Source organism: Malus sylvestris, chromosome 11, assembly GCF_916048215.2.
Source record: "Malus sylvestris chromosome 11, drMalSylv7.2, whole genome shotgun sequence".
Taxonomy (NCBI): domain Eukaryota; kingdom Viridiplantae; phylum Streptophyta; class Magnoliopsida; order Rosales; family Rosaceae; genus Malus; species Malus sylvestris.
Window position 1 is genome coordinate 15,748,075 of NC_062270.1, and position 25,725 is coordinate 15,773,799.

Sequence of the window (25,725 nt, forward strand, 5' to 3'; positions counted from 1 at the left end):
TTTCATGTTAGTAATGCCTTACATTTGCAGATGACCTATAAGGTATGTATAGAATCCATGTATTCATTTTAATCTCCAGTTGGATTCATTAAGTCACATTTTTCGTGTGCTAGTCAATTATCTGATGAAATATATATCAGATATCAAGTTGTTATCAAATTGCATATTAAATGGCATGACATGGTTTATGTACTACCACTAGTACAAAAACATGTTTGCGCGACGAAAACTTGCGCGACGCATAAAATCACGTCGCGCAAAGCCGTTTTGCGCGACGTACGTACGCCTACGTTGCGCAAAACGGCTTTGCGCGACGTTAGTTTGCGCGACGAAGGACTACGTCGCGCAAAGCCGTTTTGCGCGACGTAGGTGTATGTACGTCGCGCAAAGCAGTTTTGCGCGACGTAGTTCTTCGTCGCGCAAACTTTTGGCGCCAAACCCTAAGAATTTACCGCTTTTTCCCACCTTTGCGCGACGCATTCCCACCTACGTCGCGCAAAGTTGTTTTGCGCGACGTAGGTAGGCATGCGTCGCGCAAAGTCACCAACTTTTTTTTCTTTTCATTTGATCTGTTTGGGAGGCAGAAACTACATACCCAATTGCAGCAGCTACCTCCATCGCCCATCTCTCTCTTCAAAACCGTCTACCAGATCAGGTTTGAAGTTTGAATTACTAGGAATAGCCATAATGCCTAAATCAAGTATAACATAAGATTATGTGGTATCCACTTGTGTAAATATTTTAAATTGACAATCGAATTAGTTCCTTGTATTCATATAGGATCCAGGAGTGTAGCTGTAAAAAATCATCAAAATCGGAGTTAAAATAACCGTTAAATTGTGATTTTTTCGTTTATAACCGTCGAAAAGTTTTGTCCCGTTACATGATCTCTGAAGGTTTGTTTTTTGCGATTTTTTGCGTATGCGATCTCGATGCATACACAAACAAGTTTGACGGTTGGATCGTTGAAACTAGTTTCGTACAATGCGTATCTCAATAAAACGTTAGATTCCCTAACACTTCGATTTTATTTATACTTTCATCAAGTATAACATAAGATTTTGTGGTATCCACTTGTGTAAATATTTTAAATTGACGATCGAATTAGTTCCTTGTATTCATATAGGATCCAGGAGTGTAGCTGTAAAAAATCATCAAAATCGGAGTTAAAATAACCGTTAAATTGTGATTTTTTCGTTTATAACCGTCGAAAAGTTTTGTCCCGTTACATGATCTCTGAAGGTTTGTTTTTTGCGATTTTTTGCGTATGCGATCTCGATGCATATACAAACAAGTTTGACGGTTGGATCGTTGAAACTAGTTTCGTACAATGTGTATCTCAATAAAACGTTAGATTCCCTAACACTTGGATTTTACTTATACTTTCATCAAGTATAACATAAGATTTTATGATATCCACTTGTGTAAAATATTTTAAATTGACGATCGAATCGATTCGTTGTATTCATGTAGGATCCAAGGGTATAGCTGTAAAAAATCATCAAAATCGGAGTTTAAACTACCGTTAAATCGTGATTTTTTGTTTATAACCGTCGAAAAGTTTTGTCCCGTTACATGATCTTTGAAGGTTTGTTTTTTGCGATTTTTTGCGTATGCGATCTCGATGCATATACAAACAAGTTTGACGGTTGGATCGTTAAAAATAGTTTTCGTACAATGTGTATCTCATTAAAACATTATATTCCCTAACACTTAGATTTTACTTATACTTTCATCAAGTATAACATAAGATTTTGTGATATCCACTTGTGTAAAATATTTTAAATTGACGATCAAATAAATTCGTTGTATTCATGTAGGATCCAGGGGTGTAGCTGTAAAAAATCATCAAAATCGGAGTTTAAACTACCGTTAAATTGTGATTTTTCGTTTATAACCGTCGAAAAGTTTTGTCCCATTACTTGATCTCTAAACCCCTTTTTTTTCGATTTTTTGTATATGTGATCTCGAAGCATATACAAACAAGTTTGACGGTTGGATCGTTGAAATTAGTTTCGTACAATGCGTATCCCATTAAAACGATAGATTCCCTAACACTTAGAGTTTATTTATACTATCATTAAGTTTAACATAACATTTTGTGGTATCCGCTTGTGTAAATATTTTAAATTGAGGATTGAATCGGTTCGTTGTATTCATATAGGCTCAAGGAGTGTAGCTCTAAAAAATCATCAAAATCGGAGTTAAAATAACCGTTAAATCGTGTTTTTCGTTTATAACCGTCAAAATGTTTTGTCCTGTTACTTGATATTTGGATGTTTTTTTTTCCAATTTTTGGTGTATGTGATCTCGGAATATATACAAACAATTTTGACGGTTGGATCGTTGAAATTAGTTTCGTACAATGCGTATTCCATCAAGTTCAAAGGTATATATATTTATTAAGTAAATTTTCAGTAAAGTTTATATTTAAAAAAAAAAAAAAAAAAAACCTTGCGCGACGTCGAAATGTATACCTGCGTCGAGCCATTTGTCATTATTTTGGCGGGGCAATTCTAAAAAATAGGCGCTTTTTTTTTTTAAAAAATTTCCCAAATTTTCCAAACCAAAAGCCTTCCGCTCTCTCATCTCTCTCACTCGGTCTCTCTTCCCAAACAAACCCAAATCCTTCTCCTAACTCCAGCCGACTATCCTCCTCAACCAATTCCACGCTTTTTTTTTTGAAATTCGAAGGTGTTGTGGAACATGGGTTGTTCTTGGACATGGCGACGGCGGTGATCATTGCTGGCACGGATGGAGTGGATGTGAAGACCAAGTGATTGGATTTTTCGATATTTCCGGTGGCGGTGAGTGTTGAACCTCCATTTGTACTCTGTTTTTTCATATTTTTTGGTGGGGTTTTGTACTTGCTGCTTGTTCTTCAGTATTTCACTGTGAAATTTAGTTCATTTGGTGAAACTTTTAAATTCGCGATATGGGGAAATGGCAGCAATTATAGTAATATATAGATGCTCAATTATAGTAATATATAGTGCAGGAGCTCTATGGCTCAGATGCTGCAGGAATATTGATTTCTGTATTGAGTCGTTTATTTACTGTTTATTTGCAGGTTAGTTGGGTTCAATATTTGTTTTGCTGTTATGTAGTTAATTTTATTTCCTGTTAACCCTTAATTTATTTTCTCTAACAAGTAGCAACTATATAAGCTTGCATTATGTTGTGTATGGTTCAGATGCATGGGTTCAGATGTGGTGTTGATGATCTTCTGGTGATGCCCAGCAAAGACACAAAAATGAAGGAACAACTTGAAAGTTGTGAAGAGATTGGTGAAAAAGTTTTCCGTGATTTTATCGAGGTCGAAGATGATAAAAGAAAAGGTATGCCATTGTTCTGTAGCAAACATTTCTCTGTCAAAAACATATATAGGTTGATGATTGTGAGGTCGTTGTACAATGTGAGAGATCTAGGCTCACTTGACAAATGCTTCCATTCTCTGCCTCTCTGAATGTTCTGATATTTTTCATTCCTCCAAGTTCATCACTTTTCTAATCCAATTTTACCTTTAACGGTCAACACAGTAGAAGGTTTCTTGTTGATCTCATGCACGCATAGAACATGTCTTTCCTGAAAATAACAACCATTTCTGGAATTCTTAAGGTGTCGTAATTTCTTTGACACCGAAGTCCAAGCTATCTCATTCTTAAAACAGAATCAGCCAAACTGAGCCAGCTTACCCATCTCTATAGCCCCATAGTCAAGACTAAGCCCATATTCGAACTGCAGATACATATGTTATTGTTGTACCTAATATATATAGTATCTTCGCTTTCAGCTTCAGTTAAAACATGGGAGATCGGAGTATTTAATCTGATTTTTCTTATGAAAAATGGTAGCGGTACTAATAGTTACTAGGGTAGCTTCAATTCAAATAATTTAAAATGCCATTCAATATCAAATTATGGTCTATTCGGATGAGCATTTCAATCTGAAGAAAAACTTTGTTGAAATGAAAATCTATAATTTCTGATCAGTCTTTCTTTTTAAGTTTTTACACCTTGTGTTTTCCCCCACTATTCTCAGTTCATTTGTTTTAAAGGATGCATGATATCTTGATGAAATTTGCAGATCTAGTGGCACTGCAATTGAACATTGAAAAATTTATACGGAGTAATGGAAAATCTGCCTTGGCAGCCTTGGATAGGAGAATGATTAGTCAGCTTAATAACAAGACCTCCAACTCTGACGTCTTCAAACAATTATTGTTGAAAGGGTTATTAAAACCGTCCGTTAAGAATTGTATCTATCTTATGACCACATCTGGGGCTAAAGGTAGTGTGGTAAGTTTCTAGTGTTAACTTCATACTTTATTCTTTTTATGAGTAACGTGCAGCATGATAGTGCAGTATTAGAATACTAAAGAGTAAGTTATGTTTTTGACATTACTATAATTGAGCATATATACTTTATTCTTTTGTTCATAATTGTCAATCATTCTGATACATGGTCATTTTGTTTGTCATTTTGTTTTTCATATTTGTAGGTCGTTTTTGAAATGGAGGACATATCCCCTGAGGTCAGTGCCTACTTAGAGGAGACCTTAGCAAGCCGGTACAAAGATTGGAAGAGCGCTCTTCACAAGCATTTTCAGCTATGGGAATCTCCGGAGATTGCTCGCCTAAGAGGTCAGGTTGCGGCCCAGGGCGACCACATTAGGGCCCAGGACGAGAGGATGAATATGATTGTTCAGGCCTTAGCAATGTCCGGCCTCCAAATCCCGACGATGCCAGCACCTAATGTTGCTCCACCTTCGACTTCCCAGCCATTTCGCCCAGACGATACCGAGTAGAATGATGTATTAAACTTAGAAGACTTGTAGTTTTTTATTTTTTTGTTTGGACAAATGTACATTTTCACATATTCTATAATTAATTACTTTTTCTTGGTTTATTAATTATTGTTTAGAATTTAATTATAATATTTATTAAAAATTAAAAAAAAATATATAAATGACAAAAAAAAAAAAAAACTTTGCGCGACGCAGGACCTACGTCGTGCAAAGTAGCTTTGCGCGACGCAGAATCTACGTCGCGCAAAGCTGCTTTGCGCGACGCAGGACCTACGTCGCGCAAAGCTGCTTTGCGCGACGTAGGTAGTCACTGCGTCGCGCAAACCCTTCCTTCACTGCCTTCGCGCGACGGTTCTTGCGCGACGAAGGTTCGTTGGGCTAATTTTTGGGCGACGTATTTTTTACTTTGCGCGACGACAGTCCTACGTCGCGCAAAGTCTTTTTTGTACTAGTGTACCTCAGTTGTGAGGATTTCCATCTTGCCCGCAAGTGTTGAAAATCACTATGAAAGTAACTGGTATGGTGCATAGATCAGTGTCAAAAACATATTAATTCATCTTGCTCACAAGTGTTGAATTAATTTGTTTTATGAAGTTTTTGGGATATTTTACTTGGACATGTGCCTATTTGGTATTTTCAGTTGTGTCCGTTGGCTACAAACATTGTTTGTATTATTACTGATCTAATGAAAGTGATGCATGATTGTTTTGGAGATGTATTCAGACCTGCAGGTTATGGTGGCTTCATTAGATGAAGGATATCTGCATTGGCAGATTTAAGGCTTCGAAGAAGCATAAAGTGTAACTTGTGAGTTACAATAAGGTGGACCTGAGATGATATAAAGTAAGACATTTTGGTTAATTTAAAGTTCAATTTAAAGTTTCATCTCTTGATCATAATTTGTGTTTCATGTGAATGAGGATCTTAGCATGTGTGATTATGAAGGTTCTGGGTTGTGTCAACCCTACAACCTTGTTAGTTCCATGTTAAGAAATGCATTTGACAGAAATTGCATTAAGGACGAGATGTAATCACTCTTACATGGCCACTAAAGTGACATTAGTCTCCAATCTCAAGTATAAACATGAATATTACATTTTGTAGACCAAGTGGGAGAATGTTGGATTTATCCAATATAAATCAACCTTTCAGTGGTCTACTACATGTAATAGGAATGTAATATTGGAGAATAATGTTAATTGTGATTTGATCTCTTAAAGATATCAGTCATATATAAGGTGTCTTATATTGGAAATAGGATTGATGGAATCCTTAATTGAATATGATTATGATACTTGACTTGGAGGCTAATAAAGTAAGTTTAGGTTTCCTTTATGGATGGAAACCCTAGCTTTTAGCCTATATAAAAACACCGGTCCCTATAAGCCCTAGAACACACAACATAATGCTTCCCATAGAGTAGTTGTATTCGGCTAGGAGTTTATAGAAGATCTTGGTGTTGCCGTGCCCTGCCTGTTTTCGTGTTCGACTTCCATGGCCGCCGTTGGAATCAGGTCAGTGACTCCTTCGATTGTGTTTTAATTGTATAACCTTATAAGGCTAACAAACTATACATTCCCTAGTCATATGAGGTCTTTAGACAAATGTCTAAGTAGTTGATGAAGCGTCTTGGTAGACAAGTGATGCATGAGTCTCATTGGGGATGCACATAGGAGTACCTTCACCAAAACCTGGACAAGGAAAATCTAGTGGGAAAAAACCATGGTCGAAGAGAAAAAGATAAGCCATGCAATACTTGACATCTTCCAGACGTATCAAGTGGTAGAAAACGCACACAAGGGTATGACCAATGAGATGTAGGTGTCACGATAAAACCTTGCGAGGTAGCAAAGATTTAGTGGAAAAAATGATCATGATCGAAGGAAAAAAAAAGTACATTAAGGTCAAATGAGTATCTTCGAATACTCCCCTGTGATCAACAAAAGTCCCTAAGAGAACTATGAGTAATGCAATTCAGACAGTTTAAGCATACTAACAATGTGGACAAGCTCTTGAAAGGTTGACTTTGACAGTAACTTTATGAAGACGTCAGTGAGGTTGTCATGAAATCGGATCTAATCGAAGTAAAAAAAATATATTAAAATACTAAATTATAGGTAGGCCTCATTCTATTTTCATTTTAAGACTCGATTTGCATTGAGAAGACTCTTCTTGATGTGAAATGGACATTATCAACTCTTTTATCTCATGTAGAGCCTTTAAAGAGACAATTTGACATCAAATTCGTTAAAAGTTTTTTTTTTTCCGCAAACGTGTTTGATTTTTGTGTCTTTAATTGTTATCATGGAGAGTGAAACTAAGAGTAGGTTTTGAGAGCTTGAAAAAATTATAGTGTTCAATAAAAATGTAGTGATACTCTATAAACGAATAATCTTTTTTTAGTTATAACAGTTTTGGTCTCAATCCAGACTTAGTTACGTATAAGAATAAACTTCACATTATAATAAGTTATAAATTTTTTAGGTCTTATTTTAAGGAAACTCGCTTTCACAATTGTCAATAAATACACAAATATATAATATCACAAATTAAAATTTAAGATGAACTAAAATATTATATGTATTTATAAAGTCTACCTAGAAAGAAAAGCATTAAAGAGAGCACAACATACATACATACATACATGCACTAGCTTTTAGAAATGAGGTGTCTTTCTTTTCCCTGTTATTTCTTAAAAATTGGCATGCTCTAGTACTAACTTAATTCTTTGTATCCATTGATCTAAAACAAAATATAATATTTTTTAAGTACACCTTTAATAATAAGGAAAACTAATGAAAATGGCTTGAAAACTTTGAGTTTTAATGATAAGGACAAAATAAAGGGTAAAGTGAATAGTACCAGGATTGACTTTTTAGTGTAAAAATGTGGTTTTTCGTTAAAGTGAACAGTACCGGGTGCTTTTCGTTAAAGTTCTCTTAATAATAACCTCTCTAAAATTATAAAATTGGTTTCGTCTGAAAAATTATTAACTATGTAAAAGGTTTACTCATCAAACGTTAATGCCAATAAGGAGGAGGAGGAGGAGGAGGAGGGGCCTCCACCGAGAGGGACCACCACCGAGTGTCACCTTGGCTTGGGTCCAACCTCTTTTGCGAAAGAGACGTCCATCGTTTCCATCCAAACAAAAGTTGAATAATTTTGATATAGCAATTAGGGAGGGGATGGCACTTAAATTGATGGTGACTGGAGACCTATTTTGTTTTTGCTTGGAGAGGAGAGACACTTACACTATTATAAATAAAATAAAATAATATAAGATTAGAGATCATATATTAAATTAAATCGACAAAATGTAGGGTGGAAACAAAGGACAAACCAAGAAGGAAACCACCACATTTGCCTTTGACTCAATGGAGGAATCTTTAATTGTTGGGTTAGCATTTTGAGAAGAAATAGTTTAGGTGGGTGGGTTTTGTATATTATAAAGCATATCGTATGGAGTGGGTTAACACAAAGGCATTATTCTTAAATCTACTTTAAAATGTTATTAATCCATTAATCCTATAGAAAATGGCTCATAGATTCAGTCCACAACATCTTGATTGCCTAATATATTTTGAAGGGTCAATAGAGATTTTCATCGACTTGGAATTCTACTTTGTGGCCATTGAAAGATAAAGTTGTAGATTTCCTCAATGTGCCTTTTATGGTGCATATGGATACTAAAGTTGAGTTAGGGATGAAAAGGACTATTCAAACACTTTTTTAAAGATATATTATTGATTTGTAACTAGGAAAAGAGTGCCAATTTTTTCAAGGTCTAATGGTATCCTCACTTATTTTTAAGTTCGATGCTCATCATTTGGCGAATTCGAATCAATTATTATAGTTAATTTAGTGTGAGACTTAACTCATTTCTCCACCCGCATACTATAGATAATAACATATGTATACAAATAACTAGGAAAAGAATATAGCTAGAAATATAATTTCTTCATTGTTTTTTTTCTTCTAAAGAAGAATCTATAGTTGCCACTAGTGGCGAAGTCAGGAGTAGTCGAGAAGAGAGTCAAAATTTAAAAGGGTAAAAAGTCCCAAAGAATGTAGACAACCAAATTTTAAACATCAAGCTAATCATTCTAATAACATTTTTACAAATTCATAATCGGGTAATACTTCAATTAGTACATCTCAAACACAAACACAAATAATGACAACCCCCAACTAAACGAACACGGCCATGAAAGACATAAAAACAGAGAAACAACAAAAGACTAAATTCATTAGGCCAGAAAAGATACTTGCAGACTAAAAGAATAGAGGGAATGCGTGCAAAATCAGGAGGTGAATTTTCATGCAATGGTAAAATGCAGACCCAGCAGTCATTGATATGCCTTTGGAGCACTTAGGAAGCTACAAATTTCATCAGTCTCAAAAGCGGAGCAACTGGCAGCTCCACATACACCCCATTTTCTCTGATCTCAAACTCCCTCTCCATCTTATTTCTCTTCCCCTCATCCAATCTGTACACGTACAAGCTCATGATCAACTCTGCCAAACAAACAAAACCCAACAAGCATAAAAGTAGAAAGATTCAATATTTGGAGACTGGGAGGGATCTCAGCAAATGGGGTCACAGTCATATGAAGTCATGTGATGGGAGAGAACAAGAGTGTTGAGGCCCAAAAATGTCACATGATAGCCCAATCAAGTCTCGAAGCCCAATTGCTATACAAGCTCAAGTAGAGCCCAAATACATGCAAAGGTACAAATCAAGGAAGGAATATATTCATGGCCAAGCCATGCTACGGTTATTAAGCTGGACATTTATATAAATCACGCCATGCCCATGCCTATTTGTCACGCTAAAACAAGCCCAAGTCACATGCTGGAGTCTTATGAAGTGAATTATGGTGTGGATGGTTATGGGAGTTTACTGAGCCTATGTGGAGTCAAAATTATGAAAGACTTTGGGCTGCTTGGGGCAAAGATCCAAGCCCATAATCTTTGTGGTCCACGTAGGCAGGTATTAAGAGAAAACCAGCCTAGTTTACCCTTTTCCCTAGCAAGCTAACTAGCTCAGTTAAGACTAAACCAAATTCTAGCTCTACGTTCACATGAAAGCCCACCAGAACAGGCATTTAATGATAACTTTCCCTTCCTAGTTTACGTAAAAGTTCAACATGCGAAAGCCATGAGGTGCGCAACCAAAAGTAGCGCATGTGGAAAGCTAACCTGGAAAATCGCGCCTCGGGAAGAAGATATGCTACAGGTTTTAGAGTCTAGCCTCCTTACACTAAAATAGGGGGTAGCAGGAGAACTAAGGAGAAGGGGAGGGAGAAACAAGCCCTAACTAGAGATTCCTTGGAAAGGAACTACAACCATAGGTTGAGAACCTTAAGAGAAACCAACCCCCCCGCCCCCCCCCCAACAATCCCCTAGCATAACACATAAAGCCAAAGAAACCCCGAAAAAATATCACTTTGCAACCTTAGTATTTTCCATAGCTTCCCTTTGAGTATTTTTCTTAGCTTGCCTTTTTCATGTGCTAATTCTTTCGAGATATTCTAGGACTTAGTACGAAATCGAACCAAGGGAGATAAGAGGACGTTCCCAAAGCGCAAGTCCACCTTGTTCTAAAAGTCCCCCAATAAAGATCATCGTGTTGTGGGGTAGAAAAAGTAGAAAACAGAACCGTTCCTTGCATGTTCAAAGGATTCAGAGGGGCAAATTCTTGCTCTTAGGGTAACAACCAGAGGTGCGACCCTACCTTCTTGCTCTTATGTGGCTTCGCCATTGGTTGCCACTAGCACTACAATTTAGTAAAATTTCTTAAGTTCAACACCTTTAAATAATAAATTTGATATTAAATTATATATATTTCGTAGATTGTGTGTCTTATCCTAAATTATCATCTCCAATATCATTATATTAAAAAAAAATAAGCCCTAGCCATAGGCCCACAAACTAGACAGCTTTCACATTTAAAAAGAACGTTCATTTGTGCATTCTTTCTCATTGAATATTTTAGGAAAATGATAAACCACACCATTTTAGCCTCACACATATTTATATTTATGTATGTTGTTTTCGTTTGATTTATTCAATCAACAATACAAAAAATAAAAGAGGAGGTATGAGAAGTTAAAAAGATTGAAAATCAGCTCCCTATCTTTCTTTTCTATGACCATAAAATTTCAGTTTATAGTCCTCTTCCAAATGGTGATGTGCTCTCTCCATATATATATTCTTAGGATGAATATTTATTATACTAGCTCCTTAGTTTGTACTATACAGTATGATCAACGTAAAGCGAAAAAGGTATGTTCCAATATAAAAACATTAATCTATCGAGTTCACGTTTGCATTGCCAAATTTCACAAGCAATACACATTACGCACTCGACTTTGTACTTGTGAGTCAAGTTAAAGCTTTGGTTCAAGAGACTTGGTTTCTGTTGATCAAAAAGGTCTTGGATCGATGAGCTTTCATGAGATCACAAGACTGGTAACAGAAATTAGGGCTCGACACATTTAATTGATTCATATTTTGTGAGGAATTAATTTCACACAAGCGTAGAACAAGTGTTCCTGCAACCAAGAAATGAAAAGGTAGTGGACTTTGTCACACCAGTGTGGTGTGAGTCAAGAACTCTTTGATGCCTATGGACCTAGCGGATGGAATGAATATAAAAGCTCTTGGTTTCTTGGTAAATGAACAATTACTTTGCATTAGCATGTCTATGTATATTGGCAAGTTTGAACTTAAAGATGATTCATTGAAGCACTTGTATCGTTTAGTGACTGGTTGGTTTAATCCTTTTATCTCTCACTCATCAAGTCAATAGACGTTTGACTTGAGACATGATGGAAGAATCAAATTAAGAGTTGCGTTTAGGAAAGGCTCTTAACTACATCAAACGCCTTGCGAGTTACGACTAGACACGATCGTAAGGATTGTTATAACTTTAATGATTCTACAAAATCATTCCTTGTCTAATCATGTTAGGCTAAATCATTCGTCATGCCATAGACCATCTCCACTCTTGCGTTAAAACCTAAAATTTTTAGCCCAGAAAATTTAGGTTTTAACCCAGAAATAATTTTTCTCCTCCAATCCCTCTATGTTAAACATTTAGCCCGAGATGATTAAAGAATGAATTTAGGATAATTTTTTTTAAAGTAACTTTAAAAACAATTATGGAGACTATCCTAATTTAATTTTATGAACATTTTAACTTAAAAATATTTAGATTCCGATAAATATTAAAAATCACTAAACCGACATCAGGAAACCCTAGAACACTACGAAAGAATATGAAATGCATAAAATAATTTTTTTTTAATTACTTTAGCCATTAGATTTAAATTTTGACCGTTAGTTTTTTTTTTTTTTTTACCGTTGGATTTGATCAAATTAGATCTTAATTGTTGGATTCAATTAATTTATAAATATAAAACTAAAAAAAATTATACATATATGGTGGGTAGCCTCACTAACCCAGGTAAAACCTTAGCTAAATTTGCCCCATAAATGAGTTTTAGCTCATATTTGGCCTAATGGTTGGAGCAAGTTGGGATAAATTTATAACTTAAAATTTGAGTTTTACTCCAAAAATTAGAGTATGTCTTATTAGGTTTTAAGGAAGGTGCTTCGCTTTGCTAAGCCACTAGGCTCAATATTCTGCTTAGTTAACGAGGTTCGTTGCGTTGGATTACATGTATCCAATACGCAAGTTCGACAAACGTGTCTCAACTGCAAAGCAAGAGGTCACATATGGTCTTCATTTAATACTAATCCAAGTGGAGGTGGATTGTTTGCCCTCCTATTTCCATACTCTTTTCATTTCATCATGTTTGTATGATCACGGTTAAGCCACGTCAATCTTTTATATTGATTTTTTTTTATAAAAATAATAAAACAAAAAGTAATAGGAATATAAAATGTTGACGTGACTTAACCGTGACCACACAAAACAGAAGGGGATGAGAAGAGTATGGAAATGGGAGGACAGACAATCCACCTCCAATCCAAGTGCGTGTATGTTTGAATTCATGTGAGTGCTAAAAGAGAATGGGTAATGTAGTTCACACATTCATTTTTATTTCTTACCGACCCAAAATTGAAGAGAACCATACCCTTTCATTCCTATAGACATGCTCTTGGAGTATTGTGTTTTAGTATTTTTCTCTCAAGTGCGTGTCGTTTTGGGAGATGAGACATCAATTTAGGCAATTACATAATGAATATGGACAATTCTTTATTTTATTTTTTTTATTTTATAAAACGATAAATTTTGTTAAGTGAACCACTAACAGAGTTTAAAACCAAACCGTCAAAGAATAAAACCAGAAACCATTAAATTATGATTAAATATTTACAAAGACCAAGCAACAGCATTATCGCTCCCACACCACTCGCCAACCAACCCCGACCCGACCCAAATTTCCCAAACCACGAAAAGTAAAATGACCATTACAACCGCGACAATAACGATATTGACGGCCGCCTCCTCTCAGATCTTCTGCAGCTTATCCGCCTTGACGACCGGGTTGGCCTTGGCGATCTGCTCCTTTCCCATCCCTCTGAAGTCGAACCCGCACGCGTGCTGCTCCGGGTACCTGTGGGTCCCACAGAACGTCATCCCGCACCTGCACTGGAACCCCGTCAACCCTACGCGCCGCCGGCACGTCATGCACTTGTTTGCATGCGCCCCTGCCGACGACGGCGCCGCCTCCTTCTCTTCTTCCTTCGCTTCGATCACACGCTCCACCTGCGCCTCGTGCGCGGGCGAGACGGAGACCGGCGGAGATGAAGGCGGACATGAGGAAGAGGGAGAAGAAGAGGAGGAGATCAAAGTTTGGTTGAGCGCGAGCACCTGTTGTTCCTTGATCTGCAAGTCACGGTAGCATTTGGAACACAAATTCTGCGTCGTCGGACTTCCGAAAAAGCCGCAGTTATTAACGCATAGTTGCGGTGGCTGGCAGCGATGCTCTTCCGCCATTACGATCTCAATCCTCTGCAATCCCAAAACAATTATTCAAAAAATTTCCGGGATCAAATATCCGAGTCCGATCAAAATCTCGACAAATCATACAAATTTCCGCCCAAAACAAACAGATCCAATTAATAACACAAACAAAATACCTGTTTTGGAAACGGAATTAAGAACGCGATCGCAGAATCGATTCGTTTGTTGACGAATTTGGGGAGAAGAGGAGGAGAGAAGACCCAAGAGAATTGTAAGGGTGAATGTATTTATTGAGAGGATAGCAAAGACAACAAAAACAAAGAAGTAAGAGGAGAAAAAGGAAAACCAGGCGGTCCCTTGGGGATTGGGATTCCTGGTCCTCAAAGGAAAGAAAATTCCAGAGAGTTTGTCTCTTTCTCTCTTCTTCTTTGTTTTTTTTTTTTTAATTTTCTCTCCAACCAACCGCTGGTTTCCTCTCCCAATCTGTTTCTTATTAATGCGCGTAAATTATTTAAAAAAGGGGCTTTTATTGAGGCCTTTCAAGTTTTCAAATAATTAATTAAAAATTCCTTAGTAATTAATTATTTAACTACTATGGATGGCTAAGTAGTCTATGATAAATTCTAAACTTGTATTTTACATGGTCAACGCTGGTCAATCTCACAATAATAATCAGGAAAGACTGAAATGTTAATCTTTTCAGGACATTGAAAAGGTGGACAGTCGTAGCAAAGTCACAAGTTTTTATTTTTTATAAATAATAATTATTTAATTAAATTGGTGGAAGTCGTTTAGGCCACGGCAGGGCTTTTGATAGTTTAATCGCCACGCCAATTTGGACCAGCGCCGTATGGGCCGACCCGGCCGCCCGTATCGTTTTCATGTGGGCCTTGGTGGTGGTGCTGGAGTGGGTCCCGGGGTTGAGTTTTTATCATCGGGGTGTTGCTGGCCATTGAAAGTTACAAAGCCTACTGCTGGTTGCAAGTGGTAACGCTTGTAATCATAATCATTGACTGTTATTTATTGGATGTAACGGTGTCGCATGCACGACAAAATCTTGTGTGGAGTTACGTGTGTGCTGATTGTTATGTGCGGCCGATTACGGCAAGAATTACGAAAACGGTTTACATGGTATGAATTTATTATCACATTATGTTTAGTGTTAATAGAATGAGAGTATGGCAAACGCTTTCACATATTTTAATTTGATTAGTAAAACGTCACCGTGACGGTAAATTTGTGGTCTATAGAAGTACGTAAAAGAAGATGACGAATAATCTAGAATGCAAAGACATATTAAGTCTTTGGGCGATTCTAAGATGAGGACAAAACGTTTTGACCATCCGTGTGGACAACTATATAACGGCTGAGAAGGGACAAGCTCAGGAGTAGAGCCGAGTTGCTGTGACTGATGCCTTTTTAAATTTTTTTATTGAGTTGGTGTCTTTTGTCTAGGGAGGGAAACAAGGAGCAAGAGGGAAAAAGGGGTTGTTGGGCGAGTGAGAAAAAACAGAGGGGAAGAGAGGCAGAGAAAGGGAGCTAGAGTTTGGAATGGGTTTGAGGTGGATTGAAGTTGGATTACAACCCTGACACGGTAACCCTATAACTTTAATTTTTTTTTTTTGGTTCAGTGGGTGTGTGTTTTTTGACAGCGAGCGAGATGAGATATTAGGATTATTGCAGCCGGGAAAGAGAGGCATAGACACAGAGGTGGTGGAGGGCGGAGGTGGCAACACATGTTATCATTGATTGTTATTTATTAGATATAAGAGTGTCACATGCACGACAAAATCTTGTGTGGAATTACGTGTACGTTGATTGTTATGTCCGGCCGATTATGGTGAGAAGCACGAGAACAATTTATATGATACGAGTTTATAATTATTTGGTGTTATGTGTTAATAAAATGAAAGTATGGACAAAAATTTCCACATGTTTTTAATTGATACCGAACACCACCGTAGCAATAAATTTGTAGGGTTGAAGAATACGTGGAAGATGGATAACCCAGAATGCAAAGGCCCACCCACAAAACGCAGTTACTACATAGACAAATGACACGGATGATACATCTCGTGTTTTTATATAAATGATGTACCGAACCTGAGAAATTGTAGCGATCTGTGATGTACTATCCCGTATTTCAATCACACTGAAAAATCTCTCTTCCGTGACACACTAACTGAACCAGCGTCCCATTTAATGCTCAATTGTTTGGTTCAGAAGTCAAATCCAGCGCAATCCCACAAATCTCTACACGCATTATCCGTTGACAGCCTTCAACTTGATACCCCTGTATTCAGTATTCATCCTTTCTCTCAAGCCTCCTCTTGGCACTAAAATTGAAAGAAAACTCGGAGCAAATCACGTGTTGACCTCAGTTAGACTCATTTTAATTTTTGACACCAACAGTTTCCACCTTGTTCGATCTCCATCGTCCTCCACTTTCATCGCAACCACCATTGAAACCATTTTCGTCCAGATTTTCAGCCACCATACACCACAACATATTTCTCATTTTCTTTCGACGTTGATGAGGAATCATGGAAAAGTACATGAATCAGGTTTTAATAATTGAATAATTTGATGCAAGTAAAAGGTACACAACTTCACAGTTAACAGTAACAAGTAACCAAATGCACATGTTCAATCCAACCTCGACGCAAAGCTTGCCTGGTGCGTGGAGCAATGCAACACCTACGATGTCTGCATTCCAAGAACCATGTTGCTGAAAATGTTTCGCCTCTTCATATTTTATGTCTCGCCCGACACCAAGACCATCTGCTCTTCGGATTTCTCTGCTGTCTTCCATCCTTCGCAGCCAAAAATGGACAGACTTAAAGCCTGCCTCTTCTAAGTAGTCTTTGATCTCGGGCAGTGACCATCTGTTCTTCAGATTTCCCTAATTGTCTCCAAATGATTCAGAAGTTACCAGGAACAGGATATACTTATCAATACTTCATAACGAAGCCTACACTCAATATTTTTTTTCATGATATAGAATACATTAAAACTGCAAAAATATGACTTACAGCCTCCAGCTGCATGAAAATGCATGTCGACAATGAATTGAAGTTTTGTACCGTAAAATTGGTAAATGTCCTTTGAAGCCTTATCTTGCAATCCGAGGATGTACCGCCATACAAATCCATTACAAATATCCCACCTTTCTTTGACAAGGCATCAAGAACATGCTTGATATACAGAACCAGTTCAGCACGTTGATTGAGACAACAGCTGTAGTTAAAAGCACACACAATCCTCTAGCAGGCAACAGATGGTTTCTCAAGGACTTCTCATGATGTGAGGAAGAAGAGTCCTCTTCAAGAGTAGATTTCAATCCACCACTCTCCAAACCATCTCTGTTCACAGTGAGTGAAATGTTTCTCCTCTGCTTCTCGGCTCAAACTTAATTAGTTTGGCCTCAAAAGGTTGCAAGACATTCCCGTGAAAGAGGGACATTCTGCAATGTCCATCGACCGCAGCTTTATTTATGTCATTCTCCATGCACCAATTTAGCGCTTCCGGGTCCAAATGCAACCCTAAAGCAGTCCTTTCCGGGTCAGTATGGAGATCTGTACTGTCAAACACAGAGTGAGTTTTAGGTCTTTAAGACAGTCTGACAGAGAACATAGACTTTTTACATATGAAACTGGCCAATTTGCTCTCTACAGTGCGGATAGATACCTTAACAATAATAGAATATGAATCTGGCCACAAGACACCGCTCTAGTTATTTATAACAGTTGGAAGAATTTTGAACATGTACATATATTTGACCCTGTGAACATATCAACCAGGTTGTAAAATCACCATCTCTTCTTTTAAGTTTCAACTGATCTGCGTTAACTCATTAGCACTAAATCTCCTTATATGGCAACAGGGGAGCTGTGGATCGAATTACCAACCCCTACAGCTTTCGATATTACAACTAACCATGCATAATATTACTGGACATGATGTTTTTATAAACAAACAGTCTTAATGAAAACCTAGTGGCAGCACGTCCTCAACAAAAGACACCAAAATGGAAACAATAAAGCTTCCAGTTAGAATGCAAATATGCGATAACTAGTTTAAAACCTCTGTTCAGATATGTCAATAAAAAGGATAGTAATGTACCTAAGAAGGGCAGTGCCGCGGAAACCTTCTCACAGATGAAGAGGTAACCACCCAGAGTCCCACCCACAAACATCAAAACGAACTTCTGCAAATAGCTTGTCTCCTTTCGGCGACTGCATATAATCTTTTTGGTCAATAAATTAGCTTGTCTTGTCAATTATTTTACTCCACATCTACACCTCATCTACACCGCATCTACCTTGTCTTGTCAATTTGCTAACTAGTTTGCCAACCAATCCATTTAGAAGCAAAGCATGGAAGGAAAAATTTGCTATCCAATTTGCACTTTTTTGTTTGGGATTTCACTAATACAAGGATGGTGCATTTTTGAAGATATGAAACCCTAAAAGAATGGGGTAAGTCTCGTCCCTTTTGGCGCCTAGTCTTGAAGAGAATCTCAAGGCCAACATGCTAATGCCGACTGGGTTTACAGCAACGTGTGGTAAAAATTTGATTTTTGACGTGGTACAATACTGGGTATGTTCCAATTTTTGTTTTAGTTCAATTGCAGAAATTTCACAAAATTTTCCCAATGTGTGCACACGACATGCATATGTTGTGTAGGTTGTGTAAATAAGGTTTGCATGTGTTGCGCATGGCATATTATACGATATTTCAAGGTGATATGCATATTATGTAAATTTAATGTGCATTTTGTGTGCATATAACAAGAATACATAGTACGCATGTTTATTATCATAAAATACTTGGCTAATACAACAATAAAATGCCATGTAATCCCATTATGGTTGACGCGATTCCTTTCCTTCACTAGTCGACGAGAATCCTCAAAGTCCTTGTTGCGTTCCTCCTTCATTTGGGCATTTCCCTCCCGAGAACGCTCGTACGACTCAATATGACCCCGACGCTTCTGGAACAATTCAAAATTTAGGAATGTGATCTTTTCTCCAGACGTGTCAGCATTCGTTTTCTGCTTGCTTGCACGGTAAAACGCTTCGTTGGCTTCACCATTGAGGTCCATAAGCTCTTTTTCTGCCTTCATTAGCTTGTAGTTCCTATACTCGGCAACTCCCGTCTCATAGTTGAGTCTCTTGCAGACCTGATCTATACTTTTTAGCCGCACCTCAGAGTCCACAGAGCTAAACGATGACGTAGGATTTGGCTTCGGCGACCGCGGAAGTGGAGGAAGTTCCATGTGTGTACCACCCATGGAACTCCGCAGTTTCATGCTGGAATTTGGACATGTTTGTGTTCGCAATTGTTTTGGCTATTTGATAAGTCTAATTTTTTAGGAGGGTTAATGGTTATTGCAACTATGTGTGAGAAGCATATTTATATACAAGTCTACCATAATGAGGATGAAATCAGTTGGGTAAAAGAGGGACTGTGTTGGAAGTGTTTATGTGGTGAGGATGTGATGCATGTGACCTTGAAAAATTGTAAGAATCCCCACTAGTACTTTTTTGTCCCCTCACTCAGAAGATGATTCCAAATGTTGTTACTTCATTTCCAACATAAAGGTTAGTGTGTTATCAAATCTCATACCCCCTACATCGTGATGTGCATGGGTTGATCCAGACATATCTAACTATTTTGTTCAACAACACATGGGTTCGAAACTTGGAGGTCTTTACATCTTTTTCTTTTTATTTTTTTATTTCTAAACCCATTGGTATGGTTTCAACTCATCGTTTGAACTTTGAAGGACCTTTTGAAACCCAAAATCCAACACCTTGTATATTCTGATAACAATATACAAGGACAGGGCAAATCATATGGAGATGACAAAATTGCATGTCATGTGCATATTATGTGCATATCATGTGCATGTCATCTGCATATCATGTACAATTTCTTTCATATTGAACTAAGACTTGTAATTCACAAACATTTTCAAACAAACATTGATTCCAAATCAAATTCACAAAAATTTGCAAGTTCATAACAAAATTAACAAATATTGAGCATTTTGTAACAACCCCACAAAGCCAAATCTACCAACACAACTCCATAAATCTTCAATACCATTGACAAAATTAAAATGAAAAACTCTAAGATTGAAACCCTAAAATCTAACATAATAAAACCCATAAACAAATAAAGATTTCTAGAACACATTTTGAGCTCTCTCTTCCTCATACCTCTTTTGATCCATATTTCTTCATTATTCCTTTGCTTCACGTGGTAGGATAGATTAAGGGCTTAATTAAATTGGAGATTATCTACTTCCTTCCGTAGATAAAGAAGTTCATCTTGTGCCTCTTTAGGTAATCAGTAGGTGTTCTCTCGAATTGTTCCAAGTTTTCTACAGCTTCTATTGCAGCTAAATTGGCATGTCATTGTTTCTGTTTTGTAACATTAATGAAACTATTAAGCCCAATTAGCCTAGGGCCTTTGTGATTATTCACGGGTTCTATGTGCTGTTCCCCTGCATGAGGAGGCTCTAAACTCCTGAGATTTCTCGGATGCCTAGTTCATCATACAATTTGCATCTCTAAACAACCAATTACACCATCACCCAATCACTGAAATTCAAAATTCAACGACCATCTGATTCTTTTCATAGATTACAGCAACCCTAATTCACTGGATTACTGATTAAACACATAAACCACATAAAACTGCCACACTTTAATACGTCAGACAAACCGAAATCCGCCAAACCTTTGCTGTGTACAAATATAGTCAGATTAAGAGGGGGAGAAATGATATCCTTAAAAATAATTTATTTTCTAAAAGAATTACCACTATTTTTTAGTTTGCTCCTAAATTCCAAGCATGTAGCACACAATTAGAGCAGTAAACAACCTCCACTTTTCTTAGCACCAAAACGTAATCGACTTACACATTCAAACTATCGAAACTAATTCCTGGAAAAGGTACAGTATCGATTTCCTGCATTTTTATTACAAAATTACCAAAACATAAACAAATTGAGCTTCATATAATCATTGTCAAACGTATAAATGCAAATTTAGATTACCTGAGGAGGAAGAGTCGGTTAATTTTGGGAAACCCACCAAAAATTACCTTAAAAAAATGGCACCAAAAACCCATTAAGCCCCACAAAACCAAGGAAAACACAGAAAATCTGAGAGAGAGTATCAGAGAAAATGCTTACCAGATCGTCCTTGATGGTTAGGGATTTTTGGGGTTTGTGGGTTTTTAGATCTAAAAATAAACAGAAATTGAATAAAGAGTGGGAAATCCAAGCATTTATTTTTTTGGATTGCCGGTTTTAGATGAAGGAGGTTGTATTCAATTGAGAATTTGAGAGATTCTAATGGATTTATAAATCCATGGATTTTTATAGAGTTTAATTGATTTGTAGAGATTCCATGTAAAATTTTGATTCAATTCCCTCAAAATCTCTTGGGGGGAGGTCAGATTTGTGGATGCTCAAAATACACTACGAAATCTCTCCAATTCCCTTTAATTCCTCAACTTTATCAAATTCTTTAAAATCAAATTCTAATTGAATACACCTGGAATTTTATAAACTTCTTTAAAATTCTAATTGAATACACCCGGATTTCTAAGGATTTTCATAAACTATCTTAAAATTCTGATTGAATACACATTGAATTTCAGAGAATCTTCTGATTGAATACCCCTAGATTCATTAAAAGAATTAAAATCCTTCAAAATCCTAATTGAATACACCCCCCGAAGAGTGGGGAAATCCTCACCAATTTTCTCTTTTTTATGCTCTGTCAGGATCGAGAACGTGGGATAAAGGGCTGGTCCATCTCCGTTCTGTAAACCACTGCAACTGCTGTTCTGAACCTGCGATAGATAGAGTTCTTGTGATGCACATTATTACGTTTTAAACCCTGTTTTCTTAGACAGTTATTCATTCCTTTTGTGTATGAAGTGAGGGTACATTAGGGGTTTTCGAATGTTTCACCGTTTTGGGCTCTAGCTTTATCTCTACTAGTCTCTTGCCACGTCCATACGCACGTGGCAATTGACCTTTTTATACTTTGTTTATTTAAATAATTAATTTACATATTTTAAAAAAATTATTTTTTTTAAAAAGAAATGAATTAATGACTTGAATAGATACACCAAACTGAGGTTCTCACTTTATATATATATATATATATATATACTAGCCTCTCTGCACTAGCGTGCGTGCGAGAGACATTTTTGCATCACAGGCACTACGAGCCCCTAAATATGTATTGTGTTAGTTTTTTTTTCCATTGTAATTGTCAATGTATATATTTCAGAAAATATGATACCAAGTATGGAGTTGAGGGTTGAAATCTGGAAGATGGCTGCACATAACTGGAAGTAATAAATTTGAAGTTGTTGACCTGGATATTCTCTCACGCATAGCAGTGCCTATCACGGTATTCTCTAACATTACCTTTGCAAGCATGAAGCATGTACAATATAACTTATTTTCCTTTTCCCTGTATTTTAAAATCAATTAACTTGGGAATTTATTACTTGGGAAAGCTCATAATGTTTTCATTGCAAAGGATCACGATGATGTGAAGACCTCAATGTATTGTTGTAGAGGACAAAACACATACTCATACTCATGAGTTATTCTCTTTGTTTGCTGAAGGACTCCGTTAATAAGGGAAAAGATTTTTTACCAAAATGTAGAACAAAGGTGAAATAAAATGTGGGAGAGCAGTAAAATATTATGTTTGTGGTGCTTTTTGTACTTGGGGTAGGGGATGAATTTTATTTTGTATTTTGTTTTATTTATTTTTTAATGCAAATTCGGATTTAGTGGTAACTGATGTTGTAGTTGATTTTTCAGTGGAGTTGTGTTGTGGATTGTGGGAAACAAACTAAACTTCCATGTTATGTGCAAAGACCATGATCATAGTTTGGTTTGATGGGATCCAAGTGGCAGGAAACATATATGAAGCCTTTAGCGTCTATCCGAATTTTTAATATATAGATCTAAGCAACATAAATTATACAGTGAAATCTCACGCAACTGGGGAGAAAATGAAACCGATTACAAACGTAAAAATGAAGTCAACCTTCTTATAATTAAGATTTATAATATGAACATTCACAACCCAAAATACACAAAATTATAACAATCATGTAAGAATAGATATTGAATAGACGACAAAAATGATTACCTAAGGCATAAGTGCTTTGGGCAAAATGGGGATTGTGAAATTAATTGAAGATTAAGAATGTTTTTGGCCGTGATGTTTGTATGTTTACTCAATACATAGAGTAAGGAGAAATATCATGTCTTGAACCAGTACTCAACCTAAGGCAATACTCAACATAAAGCAATACTCGGCTAGAGGTGTCACACGTTACGAGACTGCTCAGCTGGAGGCAATGCTCGTTACGAGGCTGCTCGGCTAGAGGCTATGCTCGCGGCGAGGCGTTTGCTTGGCTAGAGGCGATGCTCGTTGTGAGGCGGCTCGGCTAGAGGCTATGCTCGCTACGAGGCGGCTCGACTCGTGGTATTCCTGATTGCAAGTATCTACTTTATGTCAATATGCACTCAGTATGAGTTGATTCTCGACATGACTCGGGTCTGCTTGTTGGGTTCGCATATTGGGTCTATGTGTCGAATCCGCAGATCGGGTCTTTGAGTCGGGGCCATACGTAGGGTCATTGAGTTGGGGCTATCTGTAGGGTCATCGAGTTGGGTCCAGGCACATAGGTGTCCTAATAAGCGAATGTCCGAGCAAGTGGGTGTCCGGTCAGACAAAAGATCATCATGAGCATGTGGCTCATCAGTCTATAAGTTGGTAAACTTCTTTAATCAGCAACAATGTTGATCAGTGGATCTAGTTACTCAATAATTCCTAACAATAAATGACAGTATAAGTACGACCGTATAATGAATACATCAAATTGACAAAGTTTGTCAAGGCAAAATATTGTACTATGTGCCTTCTATAAATAAATAATTTATTCAGTCGTGTGGTAAATCATATGTTGTATAAGTGAACAATATATTAGGTATTGCCTAAATGTGTGTATATATATATAATCATGAATAAATGATTTATTCAGTTGTTTGATAAAGCACATGTTGTACAAGTGACATAGTTTAAAGGCAGTCACAATATTCTAGGCCATGAATAAATATTGCACATGTACTTGGGTTAAATATGTGTCACTAGGTGATGAATAATACATATACATATATATATATATATATAATATTTTTGTTCAAGTTGTTGATATCCAATTTGGTAAAACTTGTAACATGTTATGAGAAATAGTCATGTGATAAACCATTAATAAGATACAAAGACTAATGATATTATAAGAGAATTAAGCAGCGCGTGAACAACTAGTATGTAGCCTATAATGCTGTTCCTAGTGTGTGTGATATAAAGACATTGTGCGAACTAGCCTGTATATTTTCGACTGCCAACTCACATCCACTTTCAGCAAATAAAATAAAAAATAAAAAATAAAGACATCATCATGCTGTTTGTGGGGAAGGTTTAAAGCAAAAGTTGGGATGTATTCACTTTAAGTAAAGATACATGGAGGTAAACTCCACTTTACAACTCCTTTGTGTTTTTATTATTTTCTTTGTCCCAACATCATGATTGATTCCAACCTTTCAATTTTATTATTCCATTAGCAATAGTAAAAGCTTTAGTGAAGTGTCAGCAATCATGTAATAAATATTATAAAATAATAATGAGATATTAAATAAACAGAAATGATTTGTAGAAGATGAAGTGCTTATCTTCTCTGATGGATGGTTGTCGGAGACGACACCTTTCCTGCTGAGATAATGAAGCTCCACCATAAGCAACAACAATCTTCACCTGCCTGTTCGGCCTCTCGACGTCACGAGCTCCAACCCAATATCTAGTTCGTAGTGAACTGTGCATAGAGGCCCCAAATCACAGCATCCACAACAAGTGCTCGAACATCATGACCTTGCATGCGACGTTGATCGTGTCGTCGTCTGACCTGTCGGCCAGCTCCTTGAAAATTGGGTGGTCTACGATGTTGGAGGCCACAAGGTAACGTCTTCAGGACTAACCCACGTAGACAGGGCGTAGGTCTCATGAGATTACATCCATGGAGTAGTCGTCATCGGAGGGGGTTGGGGGAGCTGCGGAGCCGAAGGTGCCACATGCGACTGCTGGGCCCACATGCAGGTTCCTGGGCATTCGACGTTGGCATCATCATGTAGGGCTGCGCGGGTTGCCGGCCATATTGCTGGCGGAGCCACACCGTCTTCTCTTTTAGGGAGCATCCTGACTGGACATAGCTTTGGGAATCGAACTTGTCAGACTTGCACCTCTGAGATCCTTTCACTGACGTGTTTGACGATCTCCTTTCCGAAAAGCTGGTGCTGGTGCAGTGGCCTGGTGTTTGTGTTAAGGTAATGAAGGACTCCCTTTATGACCGCCATTTCATTGTAAGGATTGATGGGTCGGTGCTTCCATAAATTAATTTACTCTGGAAGACTGTTTGACTCGAATTACTTATGATCCAAGCTCCGATGAGGGAGCTGAGAGTTAAGGAGATGGAACACAGAAAAGTTACTGCTGATGTGTTTGATGAAATCACACTTAGGGCTATGCCTACATCTCTTCCTACATCTCTTTTATCAACCTGCATGATTCTTTCAACCTAAGCTCTTCTGTCATTGTTTTCAAAGCCAACAACTGTGGTATAAGGGAGATGGATATATCGGTAGAGAAGGATGATGTGATAGACAAACATGATGAGCAATCCACTTAGGACCAACACCAGATCAAGGTCCTCATTTTCAAAACTCATAATTTTGCTTTGCTGGTTTTGCTAACTTCTGATCCAGGAAAAGGGGGATTCAGTGGATTGAAACATGATATGGCTTAGCTAATTTGCTGGGTGGAAGAAAATAGAGACTGAGACTGAGGTAAATGAGAAGAAGGATCTACGGGGGCGAGGG

General features: G+C 37.3%; 3 protein-coding genes across 4 annotated transcripts; 1 reads left to right on the top strand and 2 right to left on the bottom strand.

The window, feature by feature from the left end:
* Nucleotides 1–2,584: 2,584 nt before the first annotated feature.
* On the top strand, nucleotides 2,585–4,908 carry LOC126589832 (DNA-directed RNA polymerase I subunit 1-like). Of its 2 annotated transcripts, XM_050255262.1 has the most exons (5): nucleotides 2,585–2,807; nucleotides 2,999–3,070; nucleotides 3,194–3,338; nucleotides 4,087–4,298; nucleotides 4,502–4,908. In XM_050255262.1, the coding sequence occupies exons 3-5, from the start codon at nucleotides 3,194–3,196 to the stop codon at nucleotides 4,805–4,807; spliced, it is 663 nt and encodes a 220-aa protein (XP_050111219.1). In that variant the 5' UTR covers nucleotides 2,585–2,807; nucleotides 2,999–3,070; the 3' UTR covers nucleotides 4,808–4,908. The 2 variants fall into 2 exon arrangements, with proteins under 2 accessions (XP_050111219.1, XP_050111217.1); XM_050255260.1 differs by lacking the exon at nucleotides 2,999–3,070.
* Nucleotides 4,909–13,111: 8,203 nt separating this feature from the next.
* On the bottom strand, nucleotides 13,112–14,216 carry LOC126589834 (zinc finger A20 and AN1 domain-containing stress-associated protein 3). Its single transcript, XM_050255265.1, has 2 exons — nucleotides 13,919–14,216; nucleotides 13,112–13,790 (listed from the first exon to the last, which is right to left on the bottom strand). Exon 2 carries the CDS (start codon nucleotides 13,773–13,775, stop codon nucleotides 13,287–13,289), a length of 489 nt encoding a protein of 162 aa, XP_050111222.1. The 5' UTR covers nucleotides 13,776–13,790; nucleotides 13,919–14,216; the 3' UTR covers nucleotides 13,112–13,286.
* Nucleotides 14,217–16,250: 2,034 nt separating this feature from the next.
* On the bottom strand, nucleotides 16,251–20,939 carry LOC126589835 (uncharacterized). Its single transcript, XM_050255266.1, has 3 exons — nucleotides 20,809–20,939; nucleotides 17,865–17,977; nucleotides 16,251–17,317 (listed from the first exon to the last, which is right to left on the bottom strand). The coding sequence occupies exons 1-3, from the start codon at nucleotides 20,880–20,882 to the stop codon at nucleotides 17,109–17,111; spliced, it is 396 nt and encodes a 131-aa protein (XP_050111223.1). The 5' UTR covers nucleotides 20,883–20,939; the 3' UTR covers nucleotides 16,251–17,108.
* Nucleotides 20,940–25,725: the final 4,786 nt, after the last annotated feature.

What these genes read in the sequence shown, in the direction of transcription:
- LOC126589832 (XM_050255262.1), top strand. Translation starts at nt 3,194, where the DNA reads ATGCATGGGTTCAGATGTGGTGTTGATGATCTTCTGGTGATGCCCAGC. An exon ending in CGAAGATGATAAAAGAAAAG is followed by an intron (nt 3,339 to 4,086) that starts GTATGCCATTGT and finishes TGAAATTTGCAG; the next exon opens with ATCTAGTGGCACTGCAATTG. An exon ending in CTGGGGCTAAAGGTAGTGTG is followed by an intron (nt 4,299 to 4,501) that starts GTAAGTTTCTAG and finishes TCATATTTGTAG; the next exon opens with GTCGTTTTTGAAATGGAGGA.
- LOC126589834 (XM_050255265.1), bottom strand. Translation starts at nt 13,775, where the DNA reads ATGGCGGAAGAGCATCGCTGCCAGCCACCGCAACTATGCGTTAATAAC.
- LOC126589835 (XM_050255266.1), bottom strand. Translation starts at nt 20,882, where the DNA reads ATGGGTTTTTGGTGCCATTTTTTTAAGGTAATTTTTGGTGGGTTTCCC. An exon ending in AACCGACTCTTCCTCCTCAG is followed by an intron (nt 17,978 to 20,808) that starts GTAATCTAAATT and finishes GATTATATGCAG; the next exon opens with TCGCCGAAAGGAGACAAGCT. An exon ending in CGCGGCACTGCCCTTCTTAG is followed by an intron (nt 17,318 to 17,864) that starts GTACATTACTAT and finishes TTGACAGTACAG; the next exon opens with ATCTCCATACTGACCCGGAA.